Source organism: Seriola dumerili, unplaced genomic scaffold (assembly GCF_002260705.1).
Source record: "Seriola dumerili isolate Sdu_G_001 unplaced genomic scaffold, Sdu_1.0 BDQW01000331.1, whole genome shotgun sequence".
NCBI classification, from domain to species: Eukaryota; Metazoa; Chordata; class Actinopteri; order Carangiformes; family Carangidae; genus Seriola; species Seriola dumerili.
The window spans coordinates 9,187,004-9,207,787 of NW_019174586.1; the positions used below are offsets into that span (position 1 = coordinate 9,187,004).

At 40.3% G+C, this 20,784-nt stretch overlaps 1 protein-coding gene across 1 annotated transcript in view; it reads right to left on the reverse strand.

The window, feature by feature from the left end:
• fat2 (FAT atypical cadherin 2) overlaps positions 1-20,784 on the reverse strand; it is a 138,173-nt gene that overhangs the window by 18,375 nt on the left and 99,014 nt on the right. Inside the window, 7 exon segments of the mRNA XM_022760174.1 lie at positions 5,318-5,475; positions 9,408-9,608; positions 10,857-11,457; positions 12,977-13,174; positions 17,177-17,320; positions 17,572-17,709; positions 20,290-20,501. Coding sequence (XP_022615895.1) covers positions 5,318-5,475; positions 9,408-9,608; positions 10,857-11,457; positions 12,977-13,174; positions 17,177-17,320; positions 17,572-17,709; positions 20,290-20,501 — 1,652 coding nt within the window.

The window sequence follows — 20,784 nt, forward strand, 5'->3', positions numbered from 1 at the left end:
CTTTGTGTTGAAATACTGATATTTAACTGTTGCTGAAACAATGTTTAGAAGTAGCCAGGTTTTGAAGTAAATCACCAACTCAGGGCTTCTGTTATTTGTGTTGTACTGGTCTTAACATAAAATCTCATTAGTACTGGGAGATAACAAAATCTGGTCAGTTTTTATGAACCAAAATGAAAAATGCATAAGCTTTTGAGTAAGAGTGAAACAACAGATTCAAATAATAAACTCAAAACACTAAATATAATCAATTCCAGCAACTACAGTAACTTGTTGAAGTAATTTTTTACATTCAGCCTGCATTAAGAAGATAAACATGGCTGTGTTTTTGTTGACAAGTCTTTTGTGTTACAAATAAAATCTGTTGTTAGCTTCCCATGTCGCTGATGTTCCCTGTGTACAACACCACGCAGTGCACAGTGAGTCACACACATTTATTCAGCATTTCATCAACGTCAGCAGAAGCCCCTTAACATTTCTGCCCGCTCAGCATTCTCACAAACTAACAAGGCAGCAGCTTTTTCCTGTACCTTTTATCTATTCATGTTTTCTTTATGTAAGTGAAGACTCCTTATATTTTCCCTATTAAATATACAGATCGAGTGTGTATTTTGCAAATTGCAAAGCATCACCCCATTGGACACCAAAGGCTGTGATGCATTATTGATAGAGATCTGCTTGGCTCCTGCTTCTTTAATTGGCTGCAGGACGATGAGTTTTTGCCTCTTTGTTTTGTTTTCTTTATTATCCACTTTTCTGGTGTTACACATGATCAGGCTGCTCAGCATTCAGGCCGTTATCTGAGCAATACTGGTTTGCTCTCTGTCCCTGCAAGAGGTTTCTCTCTGATTCTCTGCGGGGGGGGGGGCATTTTGGAGGGACAGACCTGCAAAATTCTTCTCATGGATCAATGACAGCACACAGGGAAAGGGGAGGGAGATGAGGGCTGTTCTGGCTTATCATGGGAAGATGCTGAAGCACTGGCACAAGAACAAGTGAAAACCCTGAGACATCTGAGGTGCTGGTCGCTTGTCTTTTAATCTATTTTACATGACTTAGTGTGACTTCTGGTGTGATTTATGCTGGATATTTGACGAGAGATAGCATAGTTTGGCGCACCGAGGATTTTACAGTATCAGCACAGCTGATGTTGCACGGTCATAGTGTCAAGTCAAACTCCACAGGGACTGGAGCTCCACAGCATTAGTGCTTCATGATTCCATAAATCACCAACACAACTGCTGCGAGCTTCCTGCAGGGAGCTTTAATGCTGCTGGGCAAAGTTCAATATGCAACAACGGCTGCTACACTGGTGTACTCTGCTTGCATGTGATGTATGTGCACACACAAACAAAGGTATAACGCTGAGTGAATGAAGGAGCCAGCACAGCACCTCTGTAGTGATTAAAGCTTCACTGAGCAGCTCACTTGGTTTGTGGTTGTACATAATAAAACTGGGTAACATGGGAATAGCATTGGTGTCTGCGGCTACATTTACATGCTCATTACTATAAAATTGAAATAAGGCTGAGTGCATGTCTGCATTCACTGTTTCATTAATGGAGATGGGAAGTCATTCAGTCCAGTAGCGGGTAACTGAGGGACAGGAACAGAGGCCTTCTGGTAAACCAGTCTGGTAGACTAGTTCTGGTAAGACCATTTATCAAGGGTGGTGGATGGTGTCATTTGCTGTACAGATTGTGAAGCCTCTTGTGATAAATCTGTGATTTGTTATATTGGCTAGATAAATTAAACTGACTTAACTAAACAGAAAGGACAGTTGAGGCTGATAGGTATGTCCTTAGTTTCAGGTATTTGGTCATCCTGAGGCGTACATGAATGCCGACCAAATTTCAAGGCAATCCAAATGTTAGAGAGATATTTCACTTAACACCACAAATATCAACCTCATGGTAGTGGCAGAGGAAAAGTCAGAGGACCACCAATGTCAGAGGGATGCATCCTCTGGGGACCATGAATGTCTGAACCAAACTGCATGGCAATCCATCACATATTTCAGTCTGGAACAAAGTGGTGGACCAACAGACTGACAGAGAGACTGAATGACAGAGCCACGCTGCTGGCAAGGTTAAAGCTCATTTCTACAGTTCACTAATGAAAGGCCATGTGTTTTACTCTCTTGAATATAAATATAAATATAAATATAAATATAAATATAAATATAAAATGTGTCCTGGAGCAAGGCAATGAACTCCCTCCTGTTCAGTCATGGGAAGATAAAAGCCTGAATCGACATGAAAGTCAATCACTTTGTGTTACTGCAGCAAGCATGAGGACTGAGTGTTGGTCCACTGATTCCACACCAGCGTGTATCCAAGTCTTTGTTCATTGTCGAGTCTGCAAACTGCTCTGCTGTCAGGTCTGAACTGTCACTCTTCATCAAGGATGGTGTTTTCCCTCCACTGACAAGTCACCTTTACTTCTTTTTCTCTGCCTGTCACAGTGGCTTTTCATTCAAGCAGCCACCATCTTTGTTTCAAATATGACTTCAAGTGAGATGTGTGCAGAAATAAAAGCGGAATTACCAGCAGCAAATAGGTTTGAACTTATAGTTGTATTTTTTTTTCCTTTCTCAAAGATGTGGCTGTTGATGGAGAATACTAATGTGATATTGTGGTTATATGAAAAGCCACAGAGATGCGGTAGCTCCTGTCCCAAGGGGAAAGAGTGCGCAAATAGCGCCTTGTATCTCCAGGAAGTTTTTCTGAAGTCATCACAAAAACCAGGCGAGGGACTTCTCAGATGACCACGCATAGAAATTCTTTTTGAAGCCATTTCTCCTCACAATAAATCAGGCAGGGACCCATTCTTGCATGTGCGAGCTGAGATCCAAAACCCAGGAGGAAGAACCTTGGGAAAGACTGAATGCTGCTTTTGAAGTTTTCCGAGAATCAAGATGATTGAATATTCCAACCGAGTGCACACGGATGTCACACAAATGAGCAGAGCCCACAAGGGGAAGCATCACGCAGCATTAAAGGCCATATCAAGCCTTTTTTTTTGTTATCTGTTTAGAGAATTATTCATGTCTCTCAAAGAATACAACAATTCATTATTCTCTTTTAACGTGTCCCTTTAATATGGCACAGCAGAGATGAATCTTTCTTTCCCTTGACAATTCCAAAAAAGCATGTCAATAAATCTTGGAAGACAGCAAGTTTTTCATTACAGCTCCTGCAGAAGTCTTGCTGGTTCCCTCTGTGTGCATTTTGAGGGAAATGTGCAACATGCTACGTTCATAGCCAACAGCAGTTGTCACTACTCGAGTTAAAAAGGCATTAATGAGCTGATTAGACTGGAAAAGTGGGGGAATAATTAACCAGACGTATATTGCAGACCAAAGTATCCAATGTGGAACTTTTATGAGTGCGCGGGCCGGGAGTTTACCGCCAGCTCTGATATTCAGTCAGGCATCTAGCACATGAACACGTGAAGCAATCTGCCATGCAGAGATAAAGGGGAGGCATGCAGGATATGCTCAAACACGTGATCATCTGCAGGATTTGGTAAAAGAGAAGCAGCAGGGTTTAAAAAAAAAAAAAATACTAACAACAAACTCTCTCACTCTCACGTCGACTTTTCTTATCAGCAGTGAACGTGAAGACGCCCAGCTGCTATTTCACGGTGAAGAAGGGCACATTGTCTTGAATGTCAGCGTTGCCACAATACAACAAATTTAAATCAGGTCCCTTTTCAGGGAGTCAACAGGTGCTGTGTGATTCTGACAGTGTTGACCATATACACAAGAGTGTCATGCTATTCTGGGATCTGCGCTTGCAGTAAACACAGAAAAGGACAAACAGATTAGACGCAATGTAAGACCATATCAAATAATTCAAAAAGCATGACACCTGTACTGATAACATGACAACTGGCACCAAGTAGCAAATAAAATATTGACATTTGAGATGGTATCAGTTAGCACAGCTGAAGTAGAGCATCCAATAGTATACATGAATCTGAGCTGGAAACATTTTATATTGAAAAGCGTCACTCATTGTTGCTGCTCCCTACTGAGAACCCCCATAGATTTAATCAGCAGCTCTCAGATTTTATCGCTCTGACGGTAAATTAGTGTCAAACAACATTACACTAACAGTGTCTGAAAATTATGAAGAGATTTAATCTCTCTGCAGTAGCAATACTCAAAGAGCAAAATAAATCAACTGCCCGCTCAGAGGAGAACACAATGAATACTTACACTTCCCGCAAATGAATGAAAATAATCATTTTCGTGTTCCTGTATTTGTAATTGAATTGTTCCCTGTGCTCTGCAATTTCTTGTCATTTCATTGTCCTGAGCTGTTGTGACATTTCCAACTAACACACAATGAGGAGAGCAATTTCTCTCACATGAACAGAACAAAACACTGACATATATGTTTTGTTTACTGGTTTGTCCTTGGACCAGTTTTAAATGAATGCTGCAGTGCTGCTGAGAGCCAACACATACTGCTGCAAATGAACTGCCACTAGCAACACCACTGAATGAGCTTAAAAACTATAAATTTCATTTGAGGTTTTATGCTTCACAGCTAACTTGATATCCTCCAGCACACCTGTCTTTCTCCACTGGGACCAAATGACTTTTAAATCATTTCAGTAATTGTGTTTTATCTTTGTGTAACATTGTATTCAAAAAACAAATGTGTAATTCTTGGAAATGAGGCAGCTGTTCTCTGCTGCTGCAGGTACATTATGTAATGTGACCAAGCCATAACACTTTACTTTAACCTCCACTGTCTATCATTTATAATTAGTAATGAAACATTTTAAAATACATCATGATGCAGTGATGGGCAGATATCAGGACATTTAATTTTTTCTATAATGTAAAGCATTTCTAAAGAATTATAGCTTCTCCTATGAAGACATTTTATATTATTACAACTATGTTATATTGTGATTCATTGTTTCTGTTTATGGATGTTTTACGGCAACAGTTCAAGTTGTTGACAACTACATTAATTAACACTTAAACTGTATTAAAATGTGTTTTAAACTGTTTATTAAATGTGTATTTACTTGTTAAAAAATCTCAATGAGGAGGTTAAACTAAACTGTTGCGGTCGTACGGTCGTATACCCAGTGTGTTCCAGGGACAAACTACAGCAGAACAGCTGTTGGATGAAAGAGTACTAATAACACTCTGTTACAGGCTGAAGTCTGGGAACAAACACAATAAAGCAGCATCTGTTTGTTAAGGAAACCATGAGAACAGTACATCTGCCACAAACAGTTCAAGAGAAATCCTGTTTTCTGTCCTTAAGAAACGCAGCCTCAGAGAGAGAAATACCTGTAAGACCCCCCAGTCGTTGGTGCTGTTGGTGGACACAATGAGGCCCTGCTCCTGGAAAGTCTTGAACCTCAGTGACAGTTTGAAATTCTGGTTGTCCTCGTCCATCCTGTGAAGGTACTTCAGGTAGGATTTCCCATCAAACCTCACCGCCGACTCTGAAACACAGAAACAACAACTGTGAGCTGACACACCTACCTCACAATGTACATTACAGGAGTTGTAGACAAAAAACTAAAAAGTCAGACTAAACTGTGCTCGTCTTACCTGTATGAGTTTCTTCTCTGCTGGTTTGTATATTTTAACACAACTCTTTGTACTACAATACACTGTATTCAAATGCATAATTGGCCTTGCTCTCTGCAGATATAATCTGCCAATTAAAAAATATATAAGGAGACATGACCCCCTCCTTTAGCAACAAACTAACAGTGGAGGTCAAACGCACAGAACAACATCCTTTTTCAGTCAAAGACTCGTAGATATATGATGTTTTCATTCAATGTTCACATACACACTCACACATACAGTACACCTACACTATAAGTTGTTTGTGCATACACAGTCACGTGTAATACATACACACAGACACATTCATATTCACGTCTTTCCGTTGTTATTTTTGCCTCAATCTATTTTATCCAAAGCTAAATGATGAATAGATTAATCAACTGACATCAAATTACTCAGTGAACCATTGTAACGATCATTTAATTGTTTAATTTCTCTGCTAATATTTACTGGGTCCAGACTCTCAAATGTGACGAGTGATTGTTTTGCTCTGTTTTATATTATTTATAATCAAATATCTTTGGGTTGGACACTGTTGTTCACACTAGACATTTAAACAGACATTTACACTCAGAACTCAATTAATTAATCCAAAAACCTGATTGACAGATTAATTGATAATGAAAATAATTGTCCCTGTTCAATTATTAAACAAAAAAACCAACAGAATCAACAGGCTAAAATATTCTTAGTTTTCTTTTCAACATCCTTTTCTTTCCACACCCATAGTTTTATTATCTTTATCTATTAGTTCTAATATCTATTATATAGTTCTACCTGTGGCTCAGGTGGAGCGGGTCGTCCACTAATCAGAGGGTCGGTGGTTCGATCCCCAGCTCTTCATGTCTGCATGTCGAAGATACTGAACTCCAAATTGCCTCTGACTGCTGTTCCATCAGTGTATAAATATATGTGATGTATGAATATGTGAGTGAATGTGGCAAGTATTGTAAAGCGCTTTAACTGGTCTGTAAGACTAGAAAAGCTTTATATAAGTGCAGTCCATTTACCGTTTACTTTGGGTGACATAACATCTTTATACACTATCTTGGATAAAGTGTCTTAAAAAAACAACAACAACTAATCTCCATCAAATCCTCAAGGCAGCGCTGTTTTTCCACCTTCACCTTAATAGACCAAATGTGACAGCTGAGTCTGCAGATGAAACACGCTGCTGACAGAAACGACTACGAAGACAGAAAATAAAAAAAAACATGTTTTTCTAATTTTTGTTTGATCTTTTTAACTGGAAAATCGCTAAAAGCTGAAAAACTACATTCACAAAGACAAAAAAAATCAAATTAAAAACAACAAAGTAATCAGTGAAGGGTCTGGAACAAGTTTAAGTATCAAGCGTAGAAACATGGGGAGGAAGGACTGAATGAAGGATGGGTGAATTCATGAATGGACGGACCAGTGATGACTCCAACAGTAAAGGGAGCGTATTAGTCTTCAGACAAAACTTCGCCTGTGATTTTTTTGTGGTTCTAAGATGAAACTTTAATGATGCCTGTGGGAAGGTTCAGTATCAACATGTTCCCAAAGTCTGCTGGTGAAAAACAACTTTTTTTGGGGGGGGGATTTGAATCCACACCGCTCTCTGAAGAAAACACACCAGTTTGGTTAAAGTTTGTTGGTGTCTTAAAGATCAAAACAAATAAAACAGAGAAAGGCAGCACGTCTTCGAAACTGAGAGGCTGGAACCAGAGAATCTTTGGCATTTGTGTGTAACAAATGACTCAACTGATCATCACATACTGCGCGTGCTGTTTTGTCCTCATGAATAACACAATAGCTGGCCATTTACAACAATATGTGAAAAGTCATGCCAGGGTAAGTGGGTACTTTTAGACCTATTTTTAAAAAGTGACTTGAATACAAACTGTATATTGATTATTCAGTAAATGTATTCAGGTATACAAATCAGTTATCTATTAATTTCTTCTCATTGTTGGCTCTTTTCCTCCTCCAATGAAAATCCTGCTTTTATTCTTGTTAACATGTCCATATGGTGTTTTTTTTGGGTTTTTTTTTTATACAATACAAGACATATCATGAGCAAATTAAACAGCCCACACCATGACTGAGTATTTCCACCTTGGAACTGCAGTGAACCAATGACTGAATGTCTGTTGTTCTTGTCAGTTCTGCTCCTCAAACGCCACCGTCTTATCCCCAAACCTCAGAAACTCTTAAATCCAAAGCAGTACAGTCTCTGATATAGTCAAAATATTGTTGCGATATCGGTTCAGAAGATGTTCTAGAGGAAAAGGACTCCAAACAAGCTGATACTAAGTGTATCTCTGGGAGAAAACCAGCTGACTTTTATTTTGTTCTTGCAGCCCTAATCCTCACTCTCAGGAATGCCAACTCAAATCACTGAAGACAATCTGACGAGGTGGCGCCACTGATCAGCGGTTCAGATGTGCTGTCAGCTGTAATCGAAGACAACGGTGGGCCCACATTTACATCTCAGATGTTCTCTTTCTTAAATTAAATCTGGGGGATTTACTCCACCAGTTTCAACTGGTATGAAGACGAAGGCTCTTTGAACTCAGGCAGCAACAGATATCGTCATCGAGTTGCCTGAAAAGTGTATTGTGCTCTGCTAAAAAGGGATGATTGAATCTAAACCACCTGCTGAAAGAAGTTTTTTGTGTTCAGAAAGTCCAAACTGATGCTCATATTCAGTATTTAGCTGTTTTTTCTTCTGTTCCAGGCTGCTACATCACCAGATGACATTTACTCACCTCATCCCCTCAGCCCTTTACTAAAAGAAATGACCGACCTTTAAGTTGCTCTGTGCATTGGAACTATATAGTTACCACTTCTTTTTGCTCGCTGTAGTTTAAAAAAAGTACAAAGCACCAGACAAAATAAACCATCACAGAAACCAAACCTCTCAAAAAGCATCTCGTTTCAACTCAAGATTACAGAGGGGGGTTGCAAAATTGCACACTGTGTCACAGATCCATATTCCATGTTAATTCCACGCTATCAGTTAAGTATACTCAAACAATCAGTTTGCACACTCAAGTCGGTTGACTTTTCAGTGTGCTGTTAACAAACACACGCTACTGTCATGGAGGAGCTACTCACAGCAGCTGCAAAAAAGAGTAAAATAAATTTGCAGATGGGGATGGAAAAGCTCCGGAAATCTTAGAAAAAAAAAGTTTACTCTTTGGAAAAACACTTAACAACAAAGATAATTATACTACAACAAATAGTACATGCTGTATACAATTATATAGTATGTACTGTGGAAATGGGACAGAGACTTTCAAAAGATGTGATCTTGCGGCACAAGAGCATTGATGGATAAAAAATCATTTAAATTACAATCTGGACAAGCCCAGTCATTTTATAGAGCTTCAGTAGTAACTATGCAAATCCTGGTTTGTTTGCATTTATACAGCATGGTTACTTCCAAGGTACAACATTGCATTTTTCGCCGTCTTTCCTTCTATTATTTTGTCCCATTATTGCTGTTCTGTCTATTATTATTTTTAATGCATATGCTTTTTCCTTTAATTTACTGTACATCTCCTTATATAACGCTGTACTTTTATGAAGATATAAAAAAAAGAAAAGAAGAAGATTTTTCCATCATGACGGAACAAAGAAAAGGTGAAAATGGAGGTGGAAGTAAACCTGGCTTCACCTAAGTTTTCGTCAGTTATGCTTTCAAGTGGTTTTACGTTGTACAACTTCATCCACAGTTAGATGAGATGTCAGGCGCGCGCACACACGCATTCAAGCGCGTGCGCACACACACACACACACACACACACACACGTACCATTACATGGACATACGCTCTCCCAGGTGTGTTGTGGGGTGATGTAACCAGCTCTGGCGGTGGTGAAATGGCCCAGTCTCTCTCCCGTCAGCCGGACTGCGTTCCTGCAGCCTCGTGGCGGACAGCTGGTACCCAGACACCCGTTGTGGCTCACCCTGAGGATGCTCAGGCCCAGAGAGTCCTCGATGTCTGATATAATACCTACATCAAAGGGAACATTTCAGACGGCACATTCAAAGAGACTCTTCATCTCACTGGGACTTCCTTTGTGTCAGAAATAATGGCTGCCAAATTTTTTTCCAAAGAGTCTTCATCTATTGTAGAAACTGACCCGATGACCTGTGTTTCAGCCTAGTAGATATGTTTGGTATGAATTGCTATTATTTTTCCATTAAAAGCTAATTGCTGGTGTGTTCTAGGGCTCAGCTGGTGAAGATGCCTAACTGCAAATTAAATAAATCTAGAAGTTTATTGCATATCATTGTTAAATCCCTCCAGTCCCGGTCAACCCTCAACATTAAAATCTCATCAACTTTCCATCATTGCCTTCTGCAAATCTACACATTGCGTAGAGCTGCACAATTTCATATTTTTAATATCATCACAATTTCTACTTTCTACACTGTCCACATTGCAACAGGGTGAAATATCAGAAGGGCTCAGACTCATTAAACTTGTGGCTCCTGAACTTGCTGTCCTTTGAAAGAGGTTTAATCCTGCATTGCAGAGTTTCCCAGTATTTAAAGTTGCTGCATGCTGGTTTCCAACTGAAATTTAAGTGTGAAAATTGTGTGTATCCAATTTGGCACAGGAATTGCCAAATGTAACCAAATCCCAAAGAAAATACTGCATTTCTTCTTGTTCTAGTTTGTTTCTTTTTGTGCAGTTTGTCAGCAATGGAGTCTACAATAAAAAATATATATATTGAGTTCTTCTAAACTGAAATAAATAAAATCTTGCTGGATATGAGCAAAAAAGACTTTCTTCTGTTCCTGTATTTCATCTGTATGTGATGGCTTTTGTTGCTATAGTGACTGCTATTGTCTCACCCTTGATCTCGTAAGGTAATAAAACAGACACAGATGTAATTTGTCTGAGAGAAAAATTTCTGTCTTTGGTGTGGAAATCATAATAAAAACACAAGATTTTCACAGTTAAAACCTTCAAGCCTCCAGGAGCTTGATGACACAATGACACTGACTCACTGGAAGATTTTTGTCATAGAGCAGCTGCTGACGTGAAGGTTTGGGCTAACCATTAAAACCTTATTTTCTTCCTAAAAACTGAATTGATTTAGATTTGTACCTTTTGGGTTGCTTTTTTATAATTTAAAATATATCACGCATCATATTTTCTCAATATCATGCAGTGCTAATACATTAATACCAGTTTTACATCGGAATCAATTAAGTATTTTATAAGACCCACATTGTAACAATGATTGATCACCTGCGAGTCTGTTGGTTGGCAGAGATTGGACGAGTCCACTCTGAGGCTTCCAGATGAGCAGGGCCTCCAGGACCTGGGTGTCGTGTTGCTGCTGCAGGCTGGCCAGGTGAAGCTCTTGTCTGGGCAAACCGAGAGCTTGACCCAGGCTGCGCTGCAGGCCTCTCCAGTGATCGCCCAGAAACTCCTCCGGTGACATCCCCACCAGCTGCAGCGTTAGGCCAGAGTCCAACGCCTTCTGATCAGCTGCCCAAACATGAACTTTGACCCCGGTCCATACGCTGAACTTCCCATCGGTCACGCTGACGTTGAGTGAATACGAGCCCTCCTTCAGGTTTTCATCTGCCCAGATCTTACCATCAGCAAGGTCGACCGAGAACCTTCCTCCATCCGGGTTTTCTGACACCAGCTTGTAGGTCAGGACGTCCTGCAGGTCTTGGTCTGAAGCGTGGAGTCTCCCAATGACCCGGTTGGCAAACAGCCCTCCAGAGGTAGTGATGAAGACCTCTAAAGGCACCACAGAGGGAGGATACTTGCTCTGCTCTGTGACGTTGATGTTGACCACACAGATAGAGGAGAGGGGGGGATGACCGCTGTCTGTCACCTGAACGGAGCAACGATCACAGTTAGTACAAATCACAACGATCGAATGGACTGATATACCGATATTGATCTTTTTTGAAAAATCACAATTGATTTTGTAACTGTAAGAGACTGATTCCCATCATGAGGGTCATGCCCACAAGGGATTTCACATTGAATTTCACATCTACCAAAGTGTGTGTTTTTTCCTTGAATACTTTTTAGAGGCAAAATTATTAACAAGAAGAAAAGCAAAGATTAGAAGAAAGTCTGAAAAAGTAGCCTCATTTTGTGTTGCAAATACGTATATTTCTGCTTTCCTATCAATTTAATCGTCATGTGACTCTCCGTGTTTATCTTGCAACTCCTCGTGGGGGTCCAGATCCCCAGGTTGGGAACCACTGCACTAGATCATTAGCTGAGTAGGAAATAAGACGAAGCAACAATCTGCCACATGCATCCACTCCTTTACTTTGTTCTGGTAAAACATTGCACAGTGTAACGTCTTCAATGTGAGAAGAAAAAATGATCTGATCAGTTAATGGGTCATGAGTCACAACTCTACAGGCACAAAGAGATAATAGAAATAATGCTGTTGGATTACTTTCACTGCTTCTTCTTTCCTTCTGAACTGTTTGTGTCTAGTGATACTCTAAATGCTTCACACACTGACCAGAGGGAATCCCTGGATAAAACAGATTTTTTTAAAGCATTGATATGGTGAAATATGCAGCTATTTTTTATCAAAATATCATAACTCAGCAGTTTTTAAACCCCAAAAAACATTTTCACCAGCCAAAAGAAATCCATGCAATACAATCCACTGATATGCATATTCAGCTGTGCTCAAAAATGCCTTCAGGTCATCATCTTGAACAGCCTTGAACACTGTGACCTCATAATAACCTTTTTAATAAATTATTATTTCTAAATGGAACAGTAAACTTTATGACACTACTTAAGGATTCTGGTTGAATGGTTTCTTATAATATCACTTGTAAAATTAATTTACAGTGCTGGACATTCAAACCGGTCTTACGCCCGTCCTTAGTGATGCTAATATTGAGAAGATGTGACTCCACTTCCAATCAGAACTAATAGAAAAGGCAATTATTGGCAGTCAAATTGGTAATTAATCAGCAAATTGTTGAACCTAAAGCACCACGTAACTCTTGAGGTCAGCCAGACGACTTCTGATCCACAGTTGGCAATGAAAATTATTTAAACACTTTCTCTAATGTTGGCCAGTGTGTTCGCAGCAGCAGTGTCAGCAACGCAGCAACTGAGGCCACGAGGGACACTCTGCACTGCATCAGCACTTTCTCGCTGAAACAGGATTACAATAAACACTTTGTTTTTATAGTGTGACAATTTGTGAGATTTTCACTTTATAGTCATAAGATGAAATACTGAGATTTGACACATATGGCTATGCATTGTTTTTATCTCCCACTGGGTGGAAACAGTGTAAGAAGGACGATGACAGACAAGCGACTAGGAGCTTGTGTATAAATCATATACTGTTTTCACAGCCTCCTGACCTGTATCTTGAGCTGATGGTAGGGTTTGACTTTCTTCCTGAGTGGAGCAGAAAGTGACAGCAGGCCACCCTGGTCGATGTGGAAACGGCGTTCCTCGTTGCCGCTGACGATGTGGAAGGAGAAAGGCGGGCCGTTCTTTGGCGTGTCCTTGTCGGTAACCACCAGCTGGAGGATGCTGCTGCCGAGTGACTCGCCCTCCTGCGGGAGATGAGGTTTATTAATTCATCTTTTTCTTTAAATTCAATTATTTTTGTAGTTATTTATTTTAAATATAACTAAAAATCCGCTGTAGTATCCAGATACACTTAACAATTATTGTTTGGCATATTTTAGCCATTAAGTCAACTGTATTACTGTCAATTTCTTTTTTGAGGAGGGCAATTTTTAACCCTTTACTGACAGTCGAGGGTTGACAGGAAACATGGTGCATTCAATGCTCCAACAACAGAGATCTGAAGGTGGTCTGCTGGACAAAAAAAACATAAAAACCCACTGAAATTCATTATTCTTACCACAACGTCTGTTCACTGTGATGGATTACCTACCCAAAGCCATCTTAAAAAGCTCTGGAAGTTGATTTTCATGGCCTACTGAATAGGAATGTAGGTTATCAATCTAAAAACTTACAGCGGGCTTTGGGAGATAGGCAGCAATAAAGTACACACAGTTTGGAGTTAATGGACTAAAACATGCAACACCTCCACTGGGGTTTTTCAACTTTCAATTAGAGCACGCAGCACAAAACACAGTCCTGTTTTGTCAAGAAAAGATCAGAGTGCGAGGAAAGCACTGGTGCAGCTTTTTGGCCAGTAATACTGAAAGCGTGTGTGTCAGGGTTAGGAGTTTGATTCCTTGTACAGGTCAGTGGTCTGAGCAAGGCATTGATGATGGAGGGGATTCACCTTCCCTGCACAGGTTTTTCCTGTGGACCTAGTGTGGGACTAAAATGGGTGCTAGGGGGTAAGTGTGATACAACAGGGAGTCGTTCTGTGGGGTGACTGCATGGAGAGAATAAATGTTAAATTAAGGATTGGACATGGTGTCTGAGCAGTGAGTTTTCACTTACCGCTTAACTTCTGTTCATGGAGAAATATGCTAAAGTTTAAGTTTAAATGTCTAGGGCACATACCGTCATCTGTGGAAAGCAATCTGCCTTTCTGTTTTAAAGCTTGGTATTTATCACTGTCCATAGTACACGAGAACAAACTTAATAAGATAGTATGTAGTAGTAGTATGTCTACTTAGATTACAGGTGAACAACAGCACAGGATGACACTGCTCTGTGACCGAGTACTGAGGAAAGGGCAGAGTCATGTATCACATCCTCTCTGTAGTGAATATGAGCCGTTACCATCAGAGCATCCTTCATATACTCCAGTATTGCTCTGTTAAACAAATACCTGTGATATGATATTATTTTCTAATTCATCCTCCTCAACAGAAACATGTGACAGACGCAGTGCAGCACAGAGAATACTTAAGTGGAGTTAAATTTGGGGGTGAAACACGTTCACATTGATTATTCATGTGTCACGGTGGATGCTGGAGTGAAGACAAACTTCAGTCAGTATTTCCAGAAGTAAAGGTATCAACACAGATGCAGCATGATTTATCACTCGATCCTTTCAGGACTTTCTCAAATAGAACGAATTACCTGTCCATCTGCTGCTTTTAGTGAAATACTGAAATTTGACTGCAGCCTAATGCGGAGCCCCTGCAACAGTTGTGCCAGTCATAAAGGAGGGCATCCAACAGTGACAAATAGTCAAAGAGAGGATGCTGCCACCGACATGCAGCACCTGCAAAAAAAAGTGACAGCTCCTTTCCCCGTTTGAATAGCATCCATCTGCTTAATGCAGCTTTCTTCATCAGGCCGAGCTGGCTGTGGCAGACATCAGCAGATGGGACGGTATCACAGAGTCTGGATTCATCACCACACAGAGCCAACGCCATGGCTTGTGAACAAACTTTCTCTGTGACTGGATGGGAGTTTCAGAGCTGGGGGAGCTGCAGCAGGTAGAGTGATGGTGACTTTAATTGTCAGTGAGCAACATCCGGTGTGGCTGGAACAGTGTGGTGATCGCCCTGCCAGCGGCATGAACACACATGTATGAAGACAAACGTATGTATGCACAGGCCTACGGGTACCTACATCACACTGAAGGACGCAGTGACACAAACTCTCTCTCACACACAGAAGCGGAGGTTAAATTGCCTGTTAAAAGTTTTTCCACACCAGCACACTTGTCCCTGTAATTAGAGGTTTTAGGTGAAAAGGTGCCACTGATGTCCTGCAAGCAACACACACACACAGAGCATCAAAACGTGACAGCTATCTGCCGCTTTGATCCCCACGAAGTTCAGAAAAACTGCTCTGCTTTTCCGCTCTGAAGAGTTTCACTCTTGAACTCTCAGCACACAGATTTAATGAGCTTTGGGCGCCGCAGACATGATCAGGCGGCACTTTCAGATCAGCATGATCTCACCAGAGTGTGTTGGAGAAGTTATAATGTTACAGAGAGACAGACAGATTGATAGAGAACATCTGATCTTTAGTGGTTTCTCTTTAATTATCTCATTCATCTGTCTTCATTATCACCTGACCCTCACTCTCATGATGTAGTCAGGAGCAGAGTGGGCAGATGTTAGCGGCCTTACTTGAGGATGATTTGGCACAACTGATGGCTGTTTTTGGCGAATACCGTATATTCTTTTTCATGTCACTAAAGGTGAACAAACTACACTGGCTTTATTCTCATATTCAGTCAAAGAGTCAAAGCGAGTCCCCTCTGCTTATATTTTTTAATTGAGTTGTCAAATTTCACACATGAATGCGACTGCTGCTTCCCCCCTCTGGACACTGAGGGTTATTTGCGGGAGCTTATGAACAGGCCACATTGGGTGAATTTGTTATTTTACATATCGCTTGTTGACTTTTTGTTGATGCAGTGGTTTGTGTGAGGTTGGCGTTTTCCTTCTACTGCAGGCAGTGGGGTGCCAACATTTTATTCAACTGCTCCAGGCTATGAATGGGGTTGGTGTCTGAACACAAAACAAAGCTGTTTTTCTCAACCAAAAACACACTGAAAAGAATCTGTCAGACTCGCCTACGGTGTCCCACAGGCGTCAAATCAATTAATACGACAGAATTAAAGGGCAAAAAATGTACTTCTAATCACCAGGGGGAACGCATTTGATGGATTTTTTTCCAGAAGTCAAATGGGATGAAACATTTTTTATAACTTGTAAATGAAGCATTCTGATGCACTCTTGAGATGAAAATGGACGGAGAAGAAACATATTCAGATTTTATAAATCAAAGTTTTTAAAAGCTGTAGCACCATGGCAACACATCCATCCTGTTGAGCAGACATAAGCAGACTCTCACACCCTGTTGAGAGTAATTCAACTCTCTGCATATTTTACAGTCTTTAGTCCTGAGCCAGGCTTTCACTTGCTTGTTTTTGCTGCTCATCCATGATGTACCTGCTTCCCTGTCACTTTCTATTTGACAACAGCTCAACAGATGCCATCTATGTGTTGGATTTTGCAGTGAAAAACAAAATGTGGGGGTGTTTTGACGCTCATGATATGCCACTGGGTACAATGTTTTGAGTCATGAATTACTTTCATCTGAAAGAAATAGAATCCCAAAGAATAAAGGTCAGACTGCAACATGTTCAAATGCTGAGCTTAAGGTAGTGCCGAGCTTAATGTTCAGTGGATTTGAACAAGGTAACTTTTAAGTTAACAGAAAACAAAAGGGCTCACCACAGTTTGTGTTACGGGCTGAGTAGCTGAACATGTGGTCAAACAGGCTCCTTATCAATAAGTAAAATCTTTGGATCTATACATTTCACGTGGGTGCCGTATTTTTCATTAGAAATTGCAAATGTTGAGGGTGCCCCAGTGGCTCACCTGGTAGAGTGCACACCATTTAGGCTCAGTCCTTACCGCAGCGGCCTGTGATTGACTCTGACTCAGGCCCTTTGCTGCATGTCATCCCCTCTCTCTCTTCCCTCACTTTCCTGTCTCCCTCTTACTGTCTCTATCGCAACAAAGCCAACAATGACCCAAAAAATAACTTGTTGTCAAAAGGCGACAAGGTTGCTGGTCCACCTTTCAGTATCTGAACGTAACGTGCAAGTGTGACCTGTACTCGTGTAGATAAACATGGTGGAGATGTTCAGGGTGACACACCTGCAGCAGCAGACTGTGGTTGACCTGGGAGAAGACCGGTGGGTTGTCGTTAACGTCAGTGATGGTGATGGTGATGAGGACTGCGGACGACAGAGGAGGATCTCCTTCATCGGCTGCCTGTACCGTCAGAGAGTAATGGGTGATCTGGAGAGGAGACAGAGGTGAATTCGTTTTTATTCTTTTTTTTGTAAATTTTTTTCCCCCAGTTTATTTTGTTTTGTTTTCTTTTACTTTCTGACTCGTTTCTCTGCATTTCTTTTTCTGTCTATGTCTGTTTAATCAATCATCCTTTATTTCTTGTGTTTGTGAAATGAAACAATATAAAATCAATCTTTATATCTGGCATTTTTCTTTGATAATTTCTGTTTATTTGACACACACAGAAACACACTGACCTCCTCTCTGTCCACTGAAGTCCGGACAGTGATTTCTCCGCTGCGAGGGTGAATAATGAACTGCTGCAGAGGGTCTCCGCTCACTATGGAGTAACGCAGCAGATTGTTGATCGGACCATCCTCATCAGTGGCTGTTACCTGGAGGAAAAGACAGGGGACAGGAGAATAATACTTTATTCCAGATATAGAAATTCTCTTTTGTTTTGCTTCCTTCTGAGGGATGTGAAAATGAAAAAGTGGTATTCTGTAGCTAATTATGACTATGACTATGAATATTTTCTTTCTAGCCACAACTTTAACCTAAACTAAAATAATAGCTTGTTTTAGCATTAGCTTTAACTGGATGATGATATTTGCTCAACTTAGACTTTAATTCAACAACTATGTAAGCTTATTTAAGCTTTGGTTTTAACTTGACAACAAAAATTAGCATGTATTAGCTTAATTTTCTCTGAAACAGACACAAGAACTTTATTAGTTTGTTTCAGCCTATGCTTTACCTTGACTACAATGATTGTTTACTGTAGCTTTACCTTGACCACCAGACTGTTATAATCTTGGTTTCAACAAGACAAAATTATTAGCTTGTTTTAGCTCATTCGTCTTGATGACACCACTGGCTTGTTTGAATCTTGTTTTTAACTTTACGATAATATTGGCTTTTCTTCTTTTCTTTAACTTTAAAACAAAAACGTGTTGTTCCCTTTGTTTTAGGTTGTTTTTGTCTTTTTTTCTGTTTGCCACAACACAAAGATCAACATTTATTTTCCTTTACTTGTCTTTTTTTCTTAAAACAAATGAAAAATCTATAAATAAGAGCGATTTTTCCACCTTGTCTTGTTTTAAAATGATGGTATTTATTTCGTGATAATTCTTCAAACAGAACTTGCACAATAATCTTCAATGGTAGACTGTTTCATTTGTTTAAAAGACTTTTGGCTTAAAAATAGAGAAAGATGACTAACTGAAATGGAGACCTCTTACAATAAGACTTTGGTCTGAGCTCATCCTGTCCTTGTTTTCCTCTTCATTCTTTAACTCCTAACAGTGAATCCTATAATTTTCTCCACTGACAGAGGACCCTCTCCAACAATCTTGGGAAAACAGTTCAACATTTCAAACAGTGACATGGTGCAGTTAAATGGTAAAAACTGAGAAAGAGAAACAGGGGATGAGGAGAAGAAAAATGTCAAATATGAAACCATGTGATTACAGACTCATCATCCAGCCGTGGTCTGACCATCAGCGAGCCACTGAGCTGTGTTATTGCTGTGTTATCTCTGCTGCTGGCCTGACATATGATGGCTGACATGTTGTCGGATAACTGTGTGTGTGTGTGTGTGTGTGTGTGTGTGTGTGTGTGTGTGTGTGTTTCACCAGTTTTTTTTTGCGCATGTACGTCATTGACAGGTTGACAGTTCATCTAATTCTGTTCTTATTGTTACGGTGTGTATGGAATTATCAATCTCTGTGATTATCTTGCATTGAATTGAATTCAGTGCCTTAGCCTAAACTTTGTTTTTTATTTTATTATCAGTTAGGTTAAGGTAAGGGGCTAGGGAATGCAATATGTTAATGAGTGTCCTCACAAAGATAGAAATATATGTGTGTGTGTGTGTGTGTGTGTGTGTGTGTGTGTGTGTGTGTGTGTGTGTGTGTGTGTGTGTGTGTGTGTAGGGCAGGGAGGGGGGGCAGGCACAGAAAATTATGTTCTGAAGTGACAGATAATGATGAAATATCCTTCATTTAAACTGAACTTTGGAAATATATTTAATCTAAAGTAAAATTCAATTCAGTGATTCAATTAAAGATTACTTACGTTTCTGTGTCTATGATGTATGAATGTGCCGCCATGTGCTCTGTGTGTGTACTTGAAGAATTCATGATAAAATGCATTAATTTATGTAATGTAACCTTCACTTCAACATTTTCCGTCCCTGCTTGCTGTGCAGTGCTCTGAGGACGTTTACTGTCACTCACCTGCTCAGTTGCTGGTGTTGAAGTAAAGTTTTCTCAATGATCTGCTTATTGTCAACATTTAGGTCCAACACCAATGTTAGCCTAAAACGTCTTGTATACATCCTGTGTAACGGTACATGTATTCTTCCCGAACTGTTCGTGTAGTTGTGTTAACTACATGTTTTATCAGCCTTGTACACGAAGGCCCCAGTTGTTTTTGCTACATATCAAGCATTAGCATTAACAGCTGTTTACTTACCAGTTTTGACAAGATCTTCAGCTATCGTCGTGTTTAAAGTACAAGAGGTTATAATACGTCCTCTGAGCAGCTACTTCTTCAGACTGGACGCTACAGTGACGAGATGGGCTGGCAGGGCTGGAGTTAGCTGGTTAGCATGCTAACTTCAGAAGAAGAAAAGAACTCATAGAAATAGAGGCAAAACAAGGGGGTTGCTTTCACCTCTGGAGACAGCTCTCAGCGAGTAGGAGGGTAAAAGTTTGACGCTGAACTCACAACGTTTTTTCTAGACTGGTAAGTAAACAGCTGTATGAAAATTGGCCAATGAGCTATGAACCTTTGCACTCAACTAACAAACCGTGACCCCAAAACTGAGGCACGTGTGGAACTGTGAATTCAGCATACCATTACATCCCAACGAGTACAGCATTTTTGTATGTACTGTATATCTACAAACACTGGCGTCCATTTCTGCATGTGTCTTTTTGTGTAACTACATATGTATGTGCATTCATCTCTACCTTCATCACCAGGCTTCCAGGCGTCAGATCCTCTGATATCTCAGTGCTGTAGTCGCCCCGTCCGAAAGCCGGCGTGTTATCATTCACATCCGTCACGTTGATGATAACTGTGGTGATGTCGCTGAGAGACGACTTCCCACGACTTCCCTCCACAGACAGGTAGTACTCCCGGGAAACTTCAAAATCCAGCGGTGCGATGAGGAGCAGAAGACCTGCAGTCCACACAGTGAACACTGAATTATTCTTACTGACAAGTGTAAGTAGATGCTGTTTTTATTTGACCTGTTTGTACAAAATCTAAATGAGAAACGGGAAATCGACTGCATGATCGAAATTAAATCAGAGGAAGCTGAACTCACAGGCCTGTTAGATACTTTAGGTTTTATTTTGCATTATTGACCAGGTGGCTTAACACAAGTGCACTGGTGTGCAGTGTTGTGATTTAATGTTACAGGATTTGTCACGGGTGATAAAATCCTTGAATTTTAAACACTC